The sequence below is a fragment of the Scleropages formosus genome, unplaced genomic scaffold, assembly GCF_900964775.1.
Source record: "Scleropages formosus unplaced genomic scaffold, fSclFor1.1, whole genome shotgun sequence".
Classification (NCBI taxonomy): Eukaryota; Metazoa; Chordata; class Actinopteri; order Osteoglossiformes; family Osteoglossidae; genus Scleropages; species Scleropages formosus.
In genome coordinates this window covers 61915-84368 of record NW_021641046.1, presented here as the reverse complement: position 1 = coordinate 84368, position 22454 = coordinate 61915, and the positions used below count along the sequence as shown (strand labels likewise).

Here is a 22454-nt window from a genome sequence, read left to right as displayed (position 1 = left end):
GCATTGAAGAAAAAGGGAGAATGGTAGGAAGAGTGGCAGCAGTCCCACTCTGTTTACTTGCGTTAATTGATATACGCTTATGAAAAGTATAAATGCAAGCTGGCACTGTGTCTTTTTCTAAGCCTGAGCCACCAGCTGTGGTTCCAGCTGTTGCAGCAATGGATTGTGGGAGAGTAGTGGACTAATGTGAGATGTTTTTCCTTTGTCTTGTACAAATCTGTCACTAGTTTGGTGTCCTGTGATCTGCTAATTGTCCCACTTTTCCAGCACAGTGACACTGTGGGCCCAAAGGCAGGTGACTGAGACAAGTTTATACACCTTTTCTTTGAGTCACTCACCTGCACCCTGGGCAGAATAAACACACCTGTGCTTGCCCCGTGTCTTTTCTCAGATTTATCTTTGTGACAGAATTCTTCAAATGTTTCAAATGTTTAAAATTTTTTGTCATTTGCAATATAAATACACTGTTAATGTCATGTGAAAAATATAAATGACAATGTAAGATTAAATGTTTTTTAATAAGTTAATGAGTCTTTATTTAGGAACTGTCACACTTGTAAGAAGCAACATGAAGTGTCTCTACAAAAAGTAATATAGAGAATAATTTTCCTCCTACTGTTTATGTCAAGTTTAAAATTTTATAGCTTGGTTAAATTTAAACTTTTACATAAGGACTCAGATAAATTGAAACTGCACCATATCATATGTATTTTTGAAACTTGCCTAAAACATCTATTTTATAAATATCCAAGCATCACAGGACTGGGAAATTCACATTTTCTACATGCAAAAACTGAGAATACTCTTTTTGATCATTTAATACAGCGACTATGTAACAAATATAAAGCGAGACCACCTCTGAAATGGCTGTTTACCGCTGGTCCAGGGTTTCCAGGTCTTGTATTTTTTCATTGATTCTAGAAATAACACACGTGAATTGATCATTACTACTTTAAATGATTGTTTACAATCAAATACTGTTATCAGTTAGAAATATATAACCCAGGGAACCAAGGGATTACCAATTTAAAACGTGAAAGACTCTCTGATGTTTCCATTTGTGGAGCAGTTCAACGTCAACTTTGACGTTGCTAAGGACATTGCCTACAATCTTTTGATTTCATTTTATTCTGCAGATTACCCAGCTCTTCTCCACATTGTGAAATGCATTCTGATGGGCCTTTTAAAACACTTTTGGCAAATTTTGGATCAACATGTTCTTTTAAAATAAAACATTTAATAAAATGTTTGAATACAGACTCCAGTGATTTGTATTTCTGTTACTAGCGGTAGCTGTTCACAGTATAATGCTAAGTTATGAGCTGCTCTTGATCTGGTGGGACAGTGACTCAGAGGGCCTCCGTCACCACCGAGCTCCTCACGCTGTCAGAGTGTTGCTGCCCTGTGAGAACCTCGTATCTGTTAGCTGCACCTATGAGCTTGTTCTTTTGGTCACTACCCAGAGCTCATGACTATAACTGAGGGCGGGAACGTAGACCTACTAGCAGAGACTCTGGGGGGCGTGGCGGTGGTGCGGCGAGTCTGGGGTTCAAGTCCTGCTCGGGGTGCCTTGTGGCGGACTGGCGTCCCGTCGAGGGTGCACCCCCACCTCTCCATCCTCGTGCCCCGCGTTGCCGGGTTAGGCTCCGGTTTGCCGCGACCCCACTCGGGACAAGCGGTTGCGGACAGCGTGCGTGTAGCAAAGACTTTTGCCTGAGGAGGCAGCTCCATTTTCCAGCACCACAGTTCTTTACAGCATCTGATTACAGGCTTTTTGTTTCTTTTCATTTTCCTTGTGCTGTCACTCGTGAAAAGGACCCCAAGGTACTCCTCTACTTGATCCATCAAATCTCAAGCATACCGTAGAGTCCTGCGAGTGCAGAGCACTTTAAAGATGAGAGACAGGGCCTCATCCCTCTGACGCTTGTGGCCCTGACTCGTGTAAGGAGGATTCTTCTTCTGGGTGTAGGAGTTCCTCGGAACAAATTGTTCCACTTCCAAGTGAAGTCTTCACTTCATCATGTCATGTAAATCGCTTTGAGAAAAGCGTCTAAGTGAATAAAATTATCATCATGTAAATCATGGAAGCCGCGGCCATCGTCGTGGCCCGCAGCCACATTTCTTCAGTAACCCTCTAGTCTCTGTGTTCAGTTTTTTTTTACCTTCACTGCTTTGAGGCAACATTATGTTTTCAGTCGTATCTCAGTAAGAGTTGTGCTTCTGTTTCGAGTAACGCGTAAATGTTTACTTCGGGATTACTGTATTTGCGCCCTAGTTCTTAACACGTGCAACCGTGCGCACGCGCAGAAAGCGTGCGAGCGCGCGCGGGTGGGCGGAGCGCCGTCGCGGCCACAGTCTCGGTTTCGGTCTCTCTACTTTCGTTTTTTCGTGCTCGGACGCGGGGCCATGGCTGCGGAGAGCGCGAGCGTCGTCGCGGGGGTCCAGGGTTTCTTGCTGAAGCTGCACTCGTTCCTCCACGATGGAGACGCGAGACTCGCCGCGCTGCGCTGTCACGACACTATCGGGGACCTGGGCCAGGAGCTCATGGTGCACAGCAACGCGCCTCATCTCGGTGGGTTGGGGTTTAGTTAGTTAGTTAGGTTAGAGTAGGCTACTCTACTCTACTGTACTGTAGTAATAACACTAATTCTGATAGTGATAGTAATACAAAGTTAGAAAGAAGGCAGAGGAACAACGACGAGGAAGGCCGAAGGAGTTCCTCCTGGTGCGCAGCAGGAGGCAGCAGCGACTCGAACCGACCGGGTTCATGCAGTGATACATTCAATTGTGACGAAAGTTATGATGTGATAGTGATTTACTTTCGGACGCTTTTAACTTCTCGTTATCGTAACTATTTGTACCGACTTGCCAACATGGCCAGAGTTTTCTAATTAAAGAGCCGCCAAACTTTGTATCGGATCCGGTATGTTGCCAGTGTAACTACGTGAATTTCGGGGCACAAGAAGAAGAAGAACAGTTGAGTTGTGTTGTGTGCCGACTCACTCACTCACTCCCTGTAACTCTCTCTCTTTACTCAGTGAACTTCCAGGCGTCTGTATTGCTGTCAAAGGAGGACGGCTTGCTCGGCTTTTTGAGAAAATCCCTCAATAACAAAGGAGTAAGTTTATGAGTTTATTACGTATGGCAAGTAGTAGTAGTAGTAAGTACTACAAGACTAGTACTACTTGAAGTAGTCGCGTGGCGTCGCTGCTCGCTTATTAATATTGTTTTTTTTTTCTTTTTCTTTTTTTCTCCGCTCAGCTTCGGGACACCAGAGTGGAGGTCCTCGTCCTGCTGGAAACGCTTGTCACGAGGCTCTCCTCGTCCTCCTCTTCCAGGTCGTTGGACAACTACGCCGTTGACATCAAGGTACTCAGCGCGGGTGCAGCTTCTTCATTGATCGTTTTTATTTTGTGTTCTCCCATAATGCACTGCAGCGCGCCATCCTAGCTCGTGTTCAACGGGGATCCGCTGCGCAGCAATAGTGCTGCATGCTGTCAGAATACAGTAACTTTCTCAAATGCCCTTGTAGGAACACACTTTTAATGTTTTTAATGTTGAAACTATTTCTGTCAGTGCTGGTAGATAAAAGAACAAGTTGTGTTCCGTTTTGAGCTCTAAAGCTCACGTTTGAGAAGTAGCAGTACTTTAAATTACTGTGCTAATTTTCTCGTTTAATGGCGAGTGAGGAAATAAAACTGCCGGAAGTACAGAATTAAATCACTGTTTTCTCTCATCCAGCCTGCCAACGTACACTGTACCACTGGGCATTTCGGAAATGTGCAACTCATGTCCTTTCTCTGCCTTTCGGCTTTTCTAACCGACGCCGGGGGTATTTGACCGAGTGACATTTCTCGCATTACCTGCATAACTTCAGTAGAGTTGTCAGCAACTCACAGGATCCTCGAAAAGACGTAATCGGAGAATTTTCCCCGTTTGGACAAATGAATATCCTCAGTCTTAGCCAAAAACGCCAAGAAGTGATTTTGAAATAAGAAATAACTTTAATCCCAAATTAAAATTGCTATTTTACTCTCTTTGTAGGACACATGTCTTGTCGTCTATACAAAGGACAAAGCAGCCAAAAGTCGAGTACAAGCAGTGGAGCTTCTTATTAAGGTAATTTTAATTTCGTAAGTTCTCAAGTGATCTACTGACATAGGAGGTGGACAAAATAACAAACACTTCATTAAGGGCATAATGAGGAGTTGGCTCATCCTTTGCCTTCAGCTTACATTTGGTTATTTAGCAGGCATTTTTCTCCGAAGTGACCTACAGTGTTAAGCTACCTACAGCTATTTATACAGCAGGATAACTTACTGGAGCAATTTAGGGAAAGTACCTTTTCTCAAGGGTATTACAGCAGTAAGTGAGACTTGCATTGGCAACCTTTGGATCCAAAAGCAGCAGCGCTAATCACTGTGTTATTAGTCGCCCCATTTCAGATTCCGTTCTTGTCGGAAGGTTGTCGTACAAGCTGTGTGTTATGGGACATTGCACCTTTTTCAAGAAGAAATGCCTCCGCCGCTCCTTTCGGGGATGGAGGAGAGGGGCATCTACTTAGCACTCGGTACTGCAGATCGTCCCACAGCGGCTTAGATCTGTTGATTAGGAAGGCCGTGGAAGGCATGAAATTTGGGTGATCTTATTGTCTCCCATGAAATAGCCGCCCATACTTTTAGGGATCCGCCACCATGTTTAAAAGGTGGCAACTTTTGGTTGAAGACGTCCTTTGGCTTTTTCCAAATGTAAACCCATCCAGATTTCAGAAACAGGGTGGCAGATGACTGGTGAAACCATATTACTTTTTTTCATTGCTCAGGAGTCCAGGTTTTGTGCTCCACACCAGTTTATGCATGTTTGGGCACTGGCCGTGGATCAAAATGCTTTCTGAATAACAGTCCATTCATAAATTCCTGCTTTGTGAAGCTCAGAACATACAATTTTTGTTCTGACTGGGTCGCGGAGCTGTTGAAACAGTTCTGTGGTAATTTTCGAGCTTATGCTTTCGGGGCTTTACCAGCAGTCATGCGAAGTGTCCGTGGGTCCCTGTCATTGAGGTTCGACTTTTCCCAATGCACTTTGTCCATGTTTGACATGTGGCATCGCTATTTTTGAGATTACTCTTCTTGACCTATTTAATAATTTAGCAGTTTTCGTCACCGCTCCACCTGTAATTCACGCACCAAATATTTGACCTCTTTGGAGCTCTGTTAGTTGCCTCATGTCACTTTGAAACTCCCATATGAAAGTACTCACCTTTGTAGCTCCTTTTGTAAGTCTGATTTAGTTAACAGATAAAATCCTTTTTCACGTCATCTTTTTGTTATTTTGGCTATTAGTTGGATTTAGTTGTTTGGTTTGCCCCCCATGTGTAAGTGTTAGAATCTTTGTTTAATTCAATGTTATATGTTAGTTTTTTTTAATCCTATTGCATTTGACCATATAGACAATTTTTCTTCAAGGTCCTGTATACGGTAAAGGACTCATGCGTAATTCAAGACTTCAGAGTTTCGGATTTATTTAACAAGTTTTATGGAGAGCTTGCTCAAAGAAGCAGGTTGCCTGACACAGGTGAGTTTTTATGTAGTTATTGTTTGGATTTTTCTACACTGTATGCTGTTAATAAAATAGAATAACACAAACCTTTGATGTGCAAACTTTTCCTTCCTGTAATGTACTAAATGGGGTCAGTTTACCAGTTTTCTATATGTTCTGGCTTCTCCTTCAGTTAAAATTTTTGGAATTCATTTTCTCACTTAAGTTTCAGTTATTAATATTTAGCCGATTTCTTTGTTCACAATTTTTATGATGGACAGATGATGATCACATAATATTACTGTCCTGTATTTGCGCTCGTCTGTTTGTAACACACTGCACCGTATGTTCTATGTGGCATGGAGGTCCAAGAGAATCAAAATTTCTTTCTCCTGTATGTGTAACTCACGCTGCTCCCAGGTGTGACTAACCCTGGCCAGTATGTGTGACCATGTGCATGTGTTGTATTCTCTGCTGTTGTTGCTTTAGTGCTGGGTGTCATCTATGAGCTGCTGGGGGTCCTTGCAGAGGTGTACCCTGGTGGAATGGTCAATAATTCTGATAAGCTCTTCAAAGCCTACATGGGAGAGCTGAAATCTCAGGTACTCTCAAAACGTACTGCTTCATATCCTTCTGAGCTGTTGTAGTTATAATTGCAACATTTTCACAAACACTAAGTTTCAGATACTACAATTTTGTGTGTAATTCTTTTTTGTAGATGACATCTTCTACAAAGGGACCCAAGCTGCCGCTCGTTGCAGGATGTCTTAAAGGACTTACTGCACTCATGGTTAATTTTACCAAGTCCATGGAAGAAGGTTTGTTCATCATGTGTATTTCTTTATTCAAGACAAGCATAACAAGTGAGCTTTATTCTGTTGGTTGCCGGCTAAAATAGCGGTAGAATCCGAGCATTGTGAACTTCATATGCATTACATAGATGGAATTTAATGCTTTATGTAAATAATATGAAGTGATAGGTGTTTTTTGTCTTTACAGCAAGGCAGTTAAATCTTTTTAACTGTGATAGGTTCTGTCATCTCATCCTAAGGATCTTGTCATTTCATTTATTGGAACAAACCTTTTTTTTTTTTTTTTTTAACAGATCCACAAACCTCAAAGGAAATATTTGTTTATGCTCTGAAGGCAATTAGTCCTCAGGTGAGACTTCACTCATTCACTCACTCAGATTTTCAGTAACTTTTTGTTGCAGTAACAAATTTTTCTTATGTGATTCACCCCTCATTTGTGCCATTTACACTGGATGAGTACAAGGATGTTTGAAAGTATTTTGCAGACCTTGGTTTTCAGTTATTTGCAGTGATAGTGCTGCGCTGATATATTGTTGATCATCAGCAGCCTTCAATGAAACATTTTTGTTTTAAACAGATTGAAATGAAGCAATATGCTGTCCCCTTTGGTAAGGATCAACTCAATGTTTTTTGCACAAATACTGTAACTCAAATATATGTGTTGCTTATTTGTCATTGCCCTCTTTCCAGCTGGACTGAGGTTGTTTGCAAGGCACTCGGCACAGTTCAGCAGCTGCTTCATGGAGCACTACAAGACAGTGTTTGATATAATGTACAAATGGTGTGGAGAGACAAACCCAGAGATGAAGACGACTAGCTACTATGCCTTGGAGTCCTTCCTTAAACAGGTGAGCAGCTTCTTCTGATGCGAGTTCTCTGGAGCAATAGGTCGGTTGGGTCAAGTTCTGTCTTTTCTAACTTCCTCCAGCTCCGTCAAGCAAAATTAGTGCACTACTGGCCATGGTAAGATAGACCTCCACCATAATTAGTATCTCAATACATGCTTTGCAATACAATATACAGTTTTTCCTAGAAATGTTCTTCCCTCACAATTAGCAGTTAATTCAAAATCAAATCATTATTAATAAAAGAAATTATAGTAAGCTTATTAAATTTCATAAAATTATGTTAATAGTATTTAAATTCTTTTGTCAATAAAATTATTGCTATTTGATAGTTTAATGCCGTTTGGCATTTTCGCACTGAGGCTGAGTGCTGTCACTGTACAGACTGACTATACAGTCTATGGCATTGTTCTGTCACCTCGCAGTTCCTGCTGTAATGTTACGACAGCCGATAAAGTGGCACTAGGATGGAAAAAAATGTGCGATTCGCTAAGGACACCATTCAGTTGGGGTATCTGCATCACCCTTGGGCACCTAATTACCCTGTGAGTGGAAATGGGGCCACAGTCCATTCTTGCAGACTGTCATGCCCACACTTTACATTTACATTTATTCATTTAGCAGACTCTTTTGTCCAAAGCGACGTACAGATCGGCAAAAGTACAATTTGTGCATTACGTTGAGAAGGAGACATGGCTGCAGACATGTGACTCTCAAGTAAACCTAGTTTGTTACATTCCACTTGCTACACCTATGTTCATTGTTCAGGTTGGTGCATAAAACACAGGATAGACAAATCCTGATACCCTCCTACCATTTTTTTAAACATATTATAAGATTTACATACAATTCCAGAGTAGCAGATGAATAAAGGCTTATCTGGGGATGCTCATGAAGTTACGGTGCATGAACATTTACACCGTACATGAGCTGGAGAGCTATTGGGCAAAATGGGTCCAGAAAAGGTGAGTTTTCAGACCCTTCTTGAATGTAGACAGAGTTTCTGCAGTTCTGAGTGAGAAGGGGTGATCGTTCCACCACAACGGAGCCAGAACTGAGAACATCCGGGCTTTACCTTTTGTATGCGGGACCACCAAGCAAGCAAGTAGACAAGTAAAGGGGTCTAGCTGGGGTGTAGAGGTTGATCAAGACCTGTAAATAGCTGGGAGCAGTTCTATTAGTGCATTTGTAGACAATAACCACACACACACACACACACACACACACACACACACACACCATCTGAACCGCTTGTCCCATACGGGGTTGCGGGGAGCCGGAGCCTAACCCGGCAAGGCTGGAGGGGGAGGGGACACACCCAGGACGGGACGCCAGTCCGTCACGAGGTACCCCAAGCGGGACTCGAACCCCAGACCCACCAGAGAGCAGGACCCGGTCCACCCCACTGCGCCACCACGCCCCTCAGACAATAACCAGGGTCTTGAATTTAATTCGGGTAGCTATAGGAAGCCAGTGCAGAGAAATGAGTAGAGGAGATACGTGGGAATGCTTTGGCAAATCAAACACAACTCATGCAGCAGCATTCTGTAATAGCTGCAGAAGTTTGATGGCAGTGGCAGGAAGGCCACACAGGAGAGAGTTGCAGTATTCAGATGGGAAGTCGCCATGGCCTGGACAAGTAGCTGGGGACTGTGTATTGCTGAGAGTGAGAGAGTTTGCCTTTCTCACTCCCAGCAATACACAGTCATTTATCCTGTTGCTCTCGTAGCACTAATTGCTGCTTCTTTAGCAAACTTCTTGCCATTATAACTGAAATGCATGATTATCTTTGTTGAATTGCTGCCGCTGAAGGGAAGCACAGTCTTACAAAAGCTTATAAACTGTCGTCTTTTTGTTGTTTCAATTTTGTTTTCAGATATCACAGGGAAGTTAAATGTTGCCATACCAGTGATTTATAATGAGCTTTTATATTCTCAGTGTCTAACAGAGCCACGTGGAGCGCAAAATTAGTATCGCAGATATTGAGGAATATTTCGACTATTTAGTGGTTGGATGTACAAACATTTTGAGTTATGAATGGACTTCTGGTCCCAGTTGTATTAGAAAGCTGAGATACAAATGCATACATCATTCTGTTGTACTTGATTTCTTCTTGATAACTGAATGTGAGCACAACCCTTCTTCTCAGACACTTTTTGCTCTTCTTTTCTGAGTTCTGAGATAAACTGCAGTCTCTTCCTTAAAGAACACGAGTCCAAGAGTAAGGTTTCCGCCGACTGCTCTACGTTTGATTGGCTCGTCTGTTCCGCAGGTGGCCGCCCTCGTCACAGAGAATGTAGAATTGCACAAGAGCAAGCTGAAATTCTTTATGCAGAAGTTCTGCACCATCATTCAGACGATGCACTCATCCCAGAAGGAGCTCTCCATCGCCATCCGAGGTTACGGGCTATTCGCTGCTGTACGTCTTCTTTCTGCTTTGTGACAGAAATGTGACTCAACATGTGGTTTGTCCTCATGGTGACAGCAGTGTGCCGTTTGCGTTTCAGCCATGTAAAGTCATGTGCCCCCAAGATGTGGACTTCATGTATACTGAGCTGATCCAGCGCTGCAAGCAGATGTACCTCACCGAGTCAGACACGCAGGATGACAACGTATACCAGCTGCCCAGCTTCCTGGACTCCATTGCCAGTGTGCTCTTCCACCTGGACCGGGTAACGTGTACCTTCTGCACCCTGTGCTTCTTTTGCCTTCTTTTAGTCCATGTGTTGCGCTTCACTCTCGCTATGTGTAGTAGAGTTATTTGCTATAATTTCTGAGCAGTCAGCTTCTGATTAAGTTGATAAAATAATGAAGTTATTTTAACAGCTCCCACAAAGTATAGTAGTCATGACTAGTGCATCATATTAGGCTCAAATGGTCCTTGTTCATGTCCATGGTGGGCACGTTCTTCTCTGTTGATGTATTCATAAGTTGTGATGTACTGTGGTATACTTTTACCTACCTACTTTTACATTACACTTACATTTATTCATTTAGCAGATGCTTTTCTCCAAAGTGACGTACATCTCATAGAAGATACAATGTGTGCATTACCTTAAGAGAAAGAGACATAGCTGCAGATGTGACTCTTGCGTGCAGTTAGTTTCCTTCACCATGTGCACCGGTGTTCATCAAACAAGTACTGCATAAAACTTTACCATAATATTGCCTATTCCTAGTCACCTTCCTAGTTTTTTTTTTTTTTTTTTTTGAGATGAACATTTATATTATATTATATTACAGGAGTGGCTCTGTAAAGGATTGATCCGAGCATGATCATGAACATTTACACCTTACATGAACCTCCCTCTGCGAGTAAATACTACGTTACACTGGAATGGCTGTATTGTAGAGGTTACTTGGTAGGGTTTTTTCAGGCAGCAGGTGCCGTAGTAGTTGGAGTTGTCCTTTATATCAAAGGGCCTAGGTTTGAATCCCATGTCCTGCTGTAGTGCCCTTGATCAAGTCCTTACTTTGATGGCAGCGTGGTGGCATGGTGAATAACTCTGCTGTCTTAGCCCCTGGGTGGTGCGAGAGGACTCCATCGCCATGGGTTCGATCCCTGCTCAGTTTGTGTAGAGTTTGCACGTTCTCCCCGTGTTTCTGTGGATTTCCTCCCACTATCCAAAGACATGCTCTTCAGGGAGTGACAGAGAGAGTGTGTTTCACTGATATGTGGATGAGTGACCCATTGTAAGTAGTGTATCTAGCAGTGTAAGTCACCTTGGTGAATAAGGTGTGGGCTGATAACACTATGGTGTTTGGGAGTCGCTTTGGAGGAAAGCTCCTCCTGAATGAATTGATGTAAACATACAGTAAAATTCACCCTGCCGTATGAATGGGAAATTAGTGTAAGCTACGTGGGATAGTGATGAAATGATTGCTCACGTTTCCTCTCTGGAATTTGGTGTGCAGTGTTTACTCTGTTCCTGGCTCTCACTGCTGCATCTCTGTAGCACAACAGTCCGTTGTTCTTCCAGCCTTGTTAGACATAGCCTGTCCACATTGTTATTGTGAACAGATCCCCGAGGTGTACACTCCGGTCCTGGAGCACCTCCTAGTGCTGCAGATCGACTGCTTCCCTCAGTACAGCCAGAGGATGATGCCCACCTGCTGTCGATCTGTCGTCAAAGTACTGACAGCCCTGGCTGGGAAGGGTCCCATCCTCTGGAATTTCATCAGTACTGTTCGTAAGTGGCGTTGCAGGAGACGTTCCCCATGCAGGTCAAGTTTTCATGCTTTGGCAAACTCACTTGGTCACTGCATTTGGTCAGAGGAATGGATGCATCTAAATTTGCTGACGTTCAGCTGTGTTGTCTTTTAGTGCATCAAGGTGTCATTCGGGTATGTTCCAAACCTCTTGTGCTGAATGAGGTGAGCGTGCTGAACACTTCTGTTAAGTTGCATTATTTTATTATCATTATTACTCTTGCACATGCTGGTGTCTATGATGCAGGGGTAAACTCCAACACATACGCCTATCTGTTACACTTCCGTCCATCAGGAAGACATGAAAGGTCCCAATGGTGGAGAAGCTGCGGAGGACGCCAAGGTTCACACGGGGAAGTGGAAGGTGCACTCCTATCGTGACTACCTGCCACTGTTCAAGGCACTGCTGGACTGCGAACACATGAAGGTGTTATAGATGTTCATAAACCAGAGTCTTGTATCTGTTGCAATACAGTATGATTTATTAGTTTAAAGGGTTTTTTTGAATGTCAAATTTTTGTCCAACGCATTGTCACATCAAACCAGCGATTAGAAACCCTGCTAACAAAAGCTTGTGCTGGATGATGTAGAGTAAACCCACCAAAGAAGTCCTATGAGCTAAATAGGGTTGCTCTGTACTTGCTCCATATTCTCTTAAGTGAACATTGGGTTCAAAACAAGCAAAACGTGTTTCAGGACTCCGGAATTCTGCATGTGAATTTCGAAGCTGAGCACATTGCACTGAAGTCCCTTAATCGGCTGCTGTATGATGAACTCATTAAATCAATTCTGAAGATTGTGAAGAAGCTCGACTTGTCCGTTCAGAAGATCAATGACAAAGAGGTGAGAATGGGTTTTTTTTTTTTTTTTTTTTTTTAAGAAAAAAAAAAAAACATCTCAAATGCTGAATGAGCTTAGCTCTTGTTGCCCTTTCTCCTGTGAATCCAGTAACCCAAAAATAAACCTGTGTTTGAATCCATCACCTAAGTCCCCCTCATTAGAGTAACTTATAATAACAGCATTTACACGCGTTGGTGTTGATTTCAACCAGTGCCTTTAACATTGTGCATCTTACAGGAGCAGCTCAAGAGTGTGGAGAGCATTGATGTTCCCTCCTCTGACCCCACAGCACACCTCCTACCCAGCAAACCCAACGACTTTATTGCCTTTGTCAACCTAGTGGAATTCAGCAGGTGTCCTCCTTCTTTCTCTTTGACACTTCAGTCTTTATGTGTAATGTTTGTGTCGTTCTGTACGTGGACCAAGCTATGTGTTTCCTCTACACAGTGAGCTGCTTTTGCAGAGCAACGCTGCCTACTTTGAGCCATGGGTTTACTCTCTGGGCCAGGAGCTCATACTCCGCTCCTCGCGATGCCCGCTTGTTAGCGGCTTCTACAAGCTGCTCTCCGTTACCATGAAGATCGCCAAGAAGTTCAAATACTTTCAGGTTACCATACATTCCTCTCACTCTTCTAACATAACACTGGCAGAATTAAACTTAATGTATTAACGTAACGTGTTAAAATTGTATTGAGCAGCACTTTCTTATCTTAATGTATTGCAACAGTGTGAAGGCTCAAAAACCGTTCCATCCAGCCCTCACAAAGTGGAGAAATCTTCCTGCTTTACACTGTTTGCCAAATTTGGAAAGGAGGTAGTCTTTATTCTTTTGACTGGAATTATTCATATTATTACAAAATGAATATTTGAGTGAGTAAATGTTTGCTCTGCAGGTATCTGTTCGAATGAAGCAATTCAAAGATGAACTCCTGGCATCATGCTTGACCTTTGTTCTCTGCCTGGACCATAACATTGTTGCTCTGGATGTGAAAGTGTACATCCCAGCTCTTCAGGTTCGACTACCTGCCTTGCCCTCAGCTCTGCCATACACTTTCCTCTCCTTAGTATCTCCAGTTCAACAGGAAGATAAACGTAGAACTGAGTGTGGTTTTCCAGTGCCATCTGCTTTCCTCATATTCTGTGGAGGGTGTGATGCCCCCTCACGTTCACCGCTTACATGACTGTGATAAGCGGTCACGTGCATGGACAGGTGGGAGGTGAACAGTTTTGTTGTGGGAGGAAATCTCTTTCGGTGTCTCACTTTCCTGACACGGACAGCTGGTACTGCTTGTTTTTTGGTGCAGGTTACATCAGTAAAATTTTATTTCATTGATGCTTTTTAGCTGACAACAGAAAGATGCAACTGGAACCATAACATTTTTATTAGTAGCATTATTCTTCTGTGTTTCAGCATCTTCTGAATTACCAGCTTCTATTTTAGTTTTCCATGTATTTGTGGGAAACCTGGTAAGACTCCTTGACCCTTTTTTTTTTTTTTTTTTTAACCTCCCCCTGCTTCCCTCTCTAGTGCAACAGATTTCACATTAATAAAAGTGTAAAGGTTTAAATTGCTGTGGTTTTAATTTGCTTTTCCTAGTTTATTTAGGTTTTAGAGAACTGTCATGTTCAATTTCTGTGAGCATTAGTAAAAATTAAAGTGGTATCAAATATTAACAGCATTACTTTGATTAAACTGTTTAGAATGATTTAGCTTGCAGTATTTGTAATAACTAATCAAAGCAATGCTGACTCTAGCTATTTAACAGTTTAAACAGTGTGCTGCTGTTGTCATTGTGCACCAGCTGCAACTGACGGTGAATCCAGTGATAATGAGTCCTTGGGTTCTTGTTTTCTTCGACCTTTGAAATGTGCAAAACATTCAATTAGAGGCTCAAGCACGTGTGGTTAAGGCCCCAGCCACAAATGGAGCCATCGTACACTTGAGCTTTCTGTGTTTTGACTGGCTTACGGTGCAGCAGGCGGACCCAATTGGCACATCTCTGTATTCTAACTCGCTGTTACTACATGCCTGTCGTGGTCCTCAGCACCTGTGATTACAGTAGTATTTAATGACAATGTTGAACTGCAGGCGGCCTTTAAACTGGGCCTGAGTCATCTGCCCCTGGCTGGCGCTGCCCTGGATGCCCTAGAGGAGTGGTCATCCTTCATCCCCCAGCATGTCCTGCAGCCATACTACAGGGAGGTGCTGCCTTGTTTGGATGCGTATCTCCAAACGGCTGGCTCCAACGGTGAGACATTTTGGACGAGGACAGTCCCTGCTCCATATTGCTGTCTGGGGAATTGTCTGTGTGCACTGAGTTCAGCCCAACCCTAGCATTATTCGATGGGGTCAAAAGTGAACGTATAGAAAAATTATTTGTTTCATTGTCTGCTGCAGGAAATGCACATATTTTGCACCCAGTTGTTTGTGCTCCTGAAACCCAAGTGTAACCAGGTGATGTGAATGCACAGCGATTGTGCTTGTTTTTAACAATATTTTTAAATTTTGTCAACCTGGTATAACAAGAACTTACGAACTGCTACCCATCGACGGTAGACACTAACATCTTACTGTTATTTTTAAAATGACTTTTAATATCACTGAGGTTTTTTCTGAAATATTGTGTGCTTGTACAATATTTGTGTGTTTCAGAGGAGGGTCAGAATGCCTGGGAAGTGAGGTGTCTTTCTTCTAGACTCCAGAAGGGATATGGCAAAGTGCTGATGAGACTGCTGAGGAAATCCAAGCATCTGTCCCTGGTGAGGTCCTGGAGGACACGCACTTCTTTTTACATACCAGGTTTGCTGAGGCTGGATTGTGGAACAAATGGCTGAATGAAGATAAAGGATGAAAGGAGTCCGGTTATGTGACAGGACCATTCATTCCAGCTTGTTGTTGTGACTTTTTTAAAAAAAAAAAAAAAAAAAATGATTTTGACACGATGGTACAGTAAGTGACTTTTCAAAACAGTTTGTCAATTTTAAGTGTCTTTCCATTCTAATATCTGGTCACCCAGGGTTCAGTTATGTGTGGATAAGCTGTAATTTTGAAACAGCAGCCCAGGTGGAGAAATAAATGAACTGATCCAGTTTTATTGGGAATGACTTGTAAAGTTCCTTAACACTGCATTGCAATTGATGCCTTATGAGTGGATTTTATATGCAAAATTAGATGTTTCATTCCAGTATGGATTTGGACTCCAGTCACTTTGATCATGGTATCAGGTTTTCAGGAGGCTTTGTGTTTCTTCTAAGGGAGAGGACTCTCCAAGTATTGCAGTGAAATATCGTGTGGTGAGACTTCTGGGACGACTTGGTGGACAGCTGAACAGAAGTATGGTCACAGGTGAGATCTTCTTGTATAGTGTGTGAATGTTTCCTGAATAGTGGATTCCGCTATCCTGAGTTGATTGAGCTGATTGGTTGGATGATGATTTTAAGACGAAAATAAACTTTAGCTCTTAAGAAAGCATAATGTTGCCTTGTAGGTGTGTTTTAAGGTTAAATGGTCCGTGTTTTTTTTTTTTTTTTTGGACTCAGCCATGTCCAGTGAAGAAGTCATGAAAAAGTTTGTGGCCTGGGACTCTGAAAAGAGGCTCAACTTTGCTGTTCCCTTTTCTGACATGAAGCCTGTTGTCTACCTGGATACATTTTTACCACGAATCACGGAGTTGGCCATATCCTCGGCCGACAGGCAGACCAAGGTACGTTCTTTGACTCTCAGCATCCTGGTGCACACTGAAACACATGTGGTTTCACCTTGATTTAGCTTGGTGCTGTTGTCATTGCTGGTGTAGGTGGTGGCATGTGAGCTCCTCCACAGCATAGTCGTTTACATGTTGGGGAAGAGCTCCCAGATTCCTGATGGCAACAAGAGCAGTCCGCCCATGTACCACCTCCACAAGCGAATCTTTCCTGTGCTGCTGCGTCTGGCATGTGACGTGGACCAGGTAAAGGACTGTCAACTTTAGACCGTGAGCTCAAGGAGACACTGTTGTTTCAGTTCCGTGAAGTCTTTGTTGACAGTTGGTGGTCCTTGGAGTTGCTGCTGTTGCTTGTGGACTTGATGGGGTTTTTTTTTTTTTTGTACCTCCCCCTTCTGATGTCATGCTGATGAATATACTGCCAAAATATCTTTTTTGTAGATAATGATACATTCTTTGTTTAGGTGACAAGGCAGCTGTTTGAGCCATTGATCATGCAGCTCATTCACTGGTTCACCAGCAACAAGAAATTTGAGAGTCAGGACACAGTTGCTGTTGTAGAGGCCATTCTGGTAAGTTATCATAGTGAGTAGTTAATAGCCGTTTCTTTTTTTTTTTTTTTTTTTTTTACTACTTATTTTTACCAGAGTGACCTGAAATGTTAAGCTGCTTCTACTAATTTATATTGCTGGGTAATTTTCAGTATCAAGTCAGGGTAAATACTTTGATCAAGGTTGATCCAGTGGGTCAAGGGGTGTTGAATCCAGGGTCTTCTGATTGCCAGGTGACGCCTCTGACTATAGTGCCACCTAGTGCCTCCTGCAAGAGACAGCTAGGTGCTATAGAAATCAGAACGAGCTTTATTGCAAAGTATGTTCACACACACAAGGAATTTGTCTTGGTGACAAAAACTTCCAAAGCACAGACAGAATGACAGTGACAAGACACAGATGAGAAGATAGAATATGTGAATAAACGATAAAAAATATAGAAAAAATATAAAGTACCCAATATACAAAAAAACAGTCATTAGATGTATGTACAGGTATGTTCTATACAAATGCAAGGGAATGTGAGTAAGAGATATGATGTGATAAATAGATATAATTATAAATAGCATTGTGTATTGCACTGGTTTACTTACTCTCTAGGGGGAGTTTAGAGCTGTTCATGAGGTAGATGGCCTGAGGAAAGAAACTTTTTTTCTTGTGCCTGGCTGACCTGGTGCTCGGTGCTTTGTAGCGCCGGCCAGATGGCAAAGGTTCGAAGAGGAAGTGGCCTGGATGTGAGGGGTCTAGAATGATTTTGCTAGCCCTTTTACTGACTCTGGACGAGTACAGTTTTTGGAGAGCTGAGGGGGGGTGTGCCGACGATTCCTTCAGCCGCCTGGACTATCCACTGTAATCTTCTGATGTCTGATTTCGTAGCTGAGCCGAACCAAACAGTTATAGAGGTGCAGAGGACGGACTCGATGACTGCAGAGTAGAATTGCATCAGTAGCTCCTGTGGCAGGTTGAACTTCCTCAGCTGGCGAAGGAAGTACAACCTCTGCTGGGCCTTCTTCACAATGGGGTCTATGTGGAACTCCCACTTCAGGTCCTGTGAGATGGTAGTGCCCAGGAACCTGAATGACTCCACTGTTGCCACAGTGCTGTTCATGATGGTGAGTGGGGATAATGCTGAGGTGTTTCTCCTGAAGTCCAGAATCATCTGCACTGTTTTGAGCATGTTCAGCTCCAGGTTGTTATGACCGCACCAGACAGCCAGCTCTTGGACCTCCTGTCTGTAAGCAGACTCGTCACCATCCCGGATGAGGCCGATGAGTGTGGTGTCGTCTGCGAACTTCAGGAGCTTGACAGAGGGGTCTTTTGCGGTGCAGTCGTTGGTGTACAGGGAGAAGAGCAGTGGGGAGAGCACGCATCCCTGGGGGGCGCCAGTACTGATCGTGCGAGTATTGGATGAACATGAGCGTTTGCTGAAAAGATACATTTTTACATTGTGTTTTCTGTGATCGTGTAAAAATAAGGGTAACACAATGGGTTTAAAATACACAGCTGTTTCTTTAGTAAGGGATTTGTTTGCTTGCTTGGTTATGTATTTTGTCATGTATCCATATACAGCGCTTTAGAGGTAATTTAATTTTAACCTTCTCAACCTGCTTACTAGACGACCTCAACTGTTCTGAACAGTTACACCATCTTTTACTGGCTCTCTGAATGAATTCCAGAGATGTAACGCAATAAAGCAAATATTAGAAGGTAGGGGACAGCAAGTCCTCAGTGTTGTTGTGCATTGTGTCCATGTACTTTGGATGACACGCTTCCTTGTTAGCAGAGTTGTTATTCCCATTATTGCCAACACTCGGTCTTTGCTCCCAGGACGGGCTGGTGGACCCCATCGACAGCACTCTTCGTGACTTCTCTGGGAGGTGCATCCATGAGTTCTTCAAGTGGTCCCTCAAACAAAGCACGTCCAAGCAACAGGAGAAAAGTAATGTTAACATCAAGTCCATCTTCAAACGTATCTACAGCCTGGCCCTGCATCCCAGTGTCTTCAAGAGGTTGGGCGCGGCCTTGGCCTTCAACAGCTTCTACAGGCAGTTTCGGTAATGCATGTTTCCGATGGTGATCACCTGTGTTCTTAACCACCCAGTGCTTGATGGAATAATTAACATTCAAATGTAATATTTACTGGAGTAATTATAACTGCAGTTTTTCTTTGTCATATGTGTAAAGGTTGCATGTTGTAAATGTATCATTTATATTAATGACATGACTGACCAGGGTTATTATGTACAAAATACTTTTTTTAATTAGAAAATTCAATTTATTTTTGTAGGGTGCTCTTCTTACAGTGATAGAGAGCACTGAAGAAAGGGCTAGGAGAGAGAGTACAAAAACATTGTTGTAACAAAGACAAAAAAGGGAAATGCTGAGTCGTTACTGAAAGATTTGTGTTGTGTTTTTGAGTGTGTTTGTCTTTGCAGGGAAGAGAAGTCACTTGTGGAGCAGTATGTGTTTGAAGTGCTGGTCATATTTGTAGAAAGCTTGTCTCTGGCTCATTTGGATGAAAAGGCTTTAGGTAAACTACTGCTGTAGGTTGTGTGTTAAATTTTTTTAAATGTTCTACTGATTTTTTTTTTTTTTTAAAAAAAGTTGGTTGTGCTGTATCCTCCACATTTCAGGAACTTTGCAGCAATGTGGTGATGCCATTGACCACTTGAAGAAGATCATCAAACACATGGCGGCAACCCTCAGTCAGCCCCTCAGAAGACGCATTCCAAGGTTGATATTAATGTGAAACAATTTTTTTTTTTTTTATGTACTTGAGGGTATGCACCTGTTTGTGTAAGTGATAAAAGGTTGTTTTTCTACTTCCCTCAGGGGTTTCTCTCCAGAGCAACACCTTTCCCTGTTGGACGTTGTCATGTGGCTACTGATCCAATGTGGACGCCCTCAGACTGAATGCAGACACAAATGCATGGAGTTGTTTTATGAATTTGTGCCCTTATTACCAGGTGACTAATTTCACTGTTTACAGCAGAGCACAGGAGAATTGTTTTGATTACTGTTTGTTTTCCATTTTTTTTGTTTGCTTGCTTATTGAGTGACGTTCTTCTCTTTCATCTAAAGTCTTTTTTTAAGCCTAACTCTAAATACAAATTAAGTAACTATGTAATTTGAAAAAATAACTCAACCCTTTACCCACTTTACTAAGCAGCAGAATTTCAAAAAGGGAAACTGGGACAGTAAATACTAGTTTAACTGCTTAAGATGAACTGAGTGTTCAGTATTATTTAAATGGTAAAGGCTTAGATAGTAAAGGCTTCTGGCTGCACGAAAACATGAGAAATCTGAACACAAGCATTCCCAAAACTCACATTTTTGTAAGTCCACATGCCTGTTTTTTAATACTAGTTGGTATATTTAAAAAAAATGAGAATATCCCCATTTTATTTAATGTTAAAATGTACCAAGTACCATGAGTTGGTGGTATTTTCCCCTACATTAAAGTAGATTAGTGTATTTTTCTCATACCTCTGCACTGTTTTCATGTCTAGCACTGCTTCAAATGGATATGATGCCAAATAAGTGGAAAGGCTGGATGTTGCCGAACGTCCAAACTGTCGCAGTCTATTAACTGGATGTCTTTTGTCGCTCAGCCAGTGAAGATCTGACTGGCATCTGCTTATCACAGCATTTCGAGGATACAAAGGGTGACTGTCTTGCATTGTGCGGAAGGTGACTCTGCTGTCATTGTTCCTTGTCCCAGGTAACCGAAACCCAGCTCTTTGGCTTGCGGATCTGCTCTTGGAGAAGGGTGTCGGCTTCCTGATCAGCTGCTTCGAGGGCGGCGGCCATGCCAAGGGCTCCTCGGGACTCCTCTCTTGCAGCACCCTCCATGTGCGAGGGCCCTTCAGCCTGCGGGCCACCCTGCAGTGGATGGACATGCTGCTCGCTGCTCTGGACTGCTATAGTACCTTCATCGGGCTGCACTTTCTTAAGCCTCATATGATTCTGGGTGAGCACTGCTTAGCCACGTGGAACTGCTTTGTGAAATGTTGAGAGAGAGACTTCATTTGGAACCTGTTTCTTCCTGCTTGTCCTCCTTCAGACTCCAAAGAAAGGTCAGTCTTCCTGAAAGCTCTTCAGTTCTTCATAACAGAACTGGCCTCGTTGGACATTGCTGCCGTGGAGCGCAATTTGCTTCGTGGGCAGATCATTTCCACATTCAGTCCCAAAGAAAGGGAAGATTACAACTATCTCAAGGGCACCATCGTGGTGCGTCTCATCGAGTTTGTCACCATTGTGCTGGAGAAGTGCCATCAGGACTTGTGGAAGGTATCAGAGTGTTTGAACATGAAGCCATTCCAGCTAACTTCGTAAAGCGGTAGCATGGTACACTACCATTGTTTACGTTTACCATAGTTAAATGTTCCATTTACAACGGAAATGAGATCAGTGAAAGTCCTAATGAGAAAATGGGAATAAAGATGTAGTTCAGGCAGTGAGATATGTGTATAATGCATAATATGCACACAATTATTAGCAATTTCGTATGTAAAGTGGTTAAACGCATGCATTGTTAAATTGTTTCCGGAGTTGGTAAATTGAAGTGGATTCTGCTCTGACTTTGTGTGTATAAGTATGACCCCCTCTTCCTGCTGCTCAAAATAACCATGAAACATGTCTTTTTTTTTTTTTTTCTTTTTTCCTTTTCTTTTCTTTAAAAAAAGCTCCTTGAAAAGGACATCTTCAGTGACTCTTTCATTGACCTTGTGACCATGGTGGTTTGTGAGCCGGCGACCATTGGGTTCAACGTGGCCGACGTGGAGGTGATGACCAACCTGCCAGACGTTTGTGTCCGGCTCATGAAGGCCCTGGTGATGTCGCCATACAAACACCGCTTTGAATGCAGCATCAGGAAGAAGATTTCTCCCCAAAGGTTGCTCAGATGTTTAGAATTTTACCCAGTTTACCTAATCTGACCCATGTTTACTGCCATCTTTCTGAATGTGTAGACTACTGTAAAAATTTGCAGTGAACACCTGACATCCTTCCCTGCTCAGTTTCATATTTTCTCAGCTTTCTTCTGTGTGTGGCTTCCTCAGTGTCGAGCGGCTATGTGCTGTTGACCTCTTTGACCCAGAGGTGAGCGGAAGTCATACTGAACTGGACCAGCTGCTCTCTGCCTGTAAGCAGTTGTGTAAAGCAGGACTCCTTGTTTTTACTTTCAACAGCCAGGTACCCAGCTCTTTTCAGTCTCTTCTTTTTGTTGAAGTAAAGATACAGGGTGGTGTGATCAATAATCATGGTCACTAATGGTGGCTGCACTAGTGACCATGGTGGATTTATTATTAATTTAGTGCAGTAATTACTGCACTTTTTGTGACCCTTGTAAAAACAGGCTGACTTGGACACATCCCTGGGACGCAAGCTTCTCTTGGCTGTCTATAAGGGTGTTGCCCCTAGAGAAGGCAGTGTGTGTCTGCCCTCCATGGACATGCGCAGTCTCAAGCTGGCAGATGGACTCCTCCAGCTGGCCTTGTCTACAGGAGGACAGGTGAGACCCTCCCAGTATGTATGGTAGGATGGGTCCTTCTCAGAGTTATGGATTTTTGAACAATATTTTTTTTTTTTTTTTTTTTTTTTTTTTTTAACAAATCACACACATGACAAGATCGTTAACTCAGAACAATCAACTTAGCCAGGGGGAATAGAGAAAAAAAAAAAAAACAATCCAATAACCGGACATTACATCAAGACCTTCAAAATATTACAATAATAAAGTCTTAACGCCCTTCTTATCACACTCCTCAAGTTCCTGAGTATGGGTGTTATGTTACAAGTTGGCAGACATTGCACGTTTTTATGTGATGAATCAGCCTGGCAGTAAATGTAACACCAGGAAAAACCATTTTTTTCCTCCAGGAATTTGAGTTTGAATTTAAATTGAAACGAATAAAAAGAATAAATGCTTCTGTACTGTGTTTCAATTTATTCTGT

General features: G+C 42.6%; 1 protein-coding gene across 1 annotated transcript in view; it reads left to right on the top strand.

Annotated features, from left to right (window-relative positions):
- Positions 1-3126: 3126 nt before the first annotated feature.
- Positions 3127-22454, top strand: part of LOC114909783 (DNA-dependent protein kinase catalytic subunit-like) — a 53562-nt gene continuing 34234 nt past the window's right edge. The window contains exons 1-34 of the mRNA XM_029249580.1: positions 3127-3144; positions 3262-3369; positions 4045-4119; positions 5466-5574; positions 6028-6140; positions 6257-6356; positions 6644-6699; positions 6928-6958; positions 7041-7198; positions 9468-9614; positions 9703-9867; positions 11217-11385; positions 11520-11569; positions 11700-11831; positions 12101-12247; positions 12482-12597; positions 12692-12851; positions 12972-13058; positions 13138-13257; positions 14334-14493; positions 14898-15004; positions 15500-15590; positions 15785-15948; positions 16042-16194; positions 16413-16520; positions 18327-18553; positions 18935-19029; positions 19133-19232; positions 19332-19465; positions 20221-20469; positions 20563-20789; positions 21185-21393; positions 21560-21692; positions 21856-22011. Of these exons, the coding sequence (XP_029105413.1) occupies positions 3127-3144; positions 3262-3369; positions 4045-4119; positions 5466-5574; positions 6028-6140; positions 6257-6356; positions 6644-6699; positions 6928-6958; positions 7041-7198; positions 9468-9614; positions 9703-9867; positions 11217-11385; positions 11520-11569; positions 11700-11831; positions 12101-12247; positions 12482-12597; positions 12692-12851; positions 12972-13058; positions 13138-13257; positions 14334-14493; positions 14898-15004; positions 15500-15590; positions 15785-15948; positions 16042-16194; positions 16413-16520; positions 18327-18553; positions 18935-19029; positions 19133-19232; positions 19332-19465; positions 20221-20469; positions 20563-20789; positions 21185-21393; positions 21560-21692; positions 21856-22011 (4374 nt within the window). The remainder of the gene's footprint in view (positions 3145-3261; positions 3370-4044; positions 4120-5465; positions 5575-6027; positions 6141-6256; positions 6357-6643; positions 6700-6927; positions 6959-7040; positions 7199-9467; positions 9615-9702; positions 9868-11216; positions 11386-11519; positions 11570-11699; positions 11832-12100; positions 12248-12481; positions 12598-12691; positions 12852-12971; positions 13059-13137; positions 13258-14333; positions 14494-14897; positions 15005-15499; positions 15591-15784; positions 15949-16041; positions 16195-16412; positions 16521-18326; positions 18554-18934; positions 19030-19132; positions 19233-19331; positions 19466-20220; positions 20470-20562; positions 20790-21184; positions 21394-21559; positions 21693-21855; positions 22012-22454) is intronic.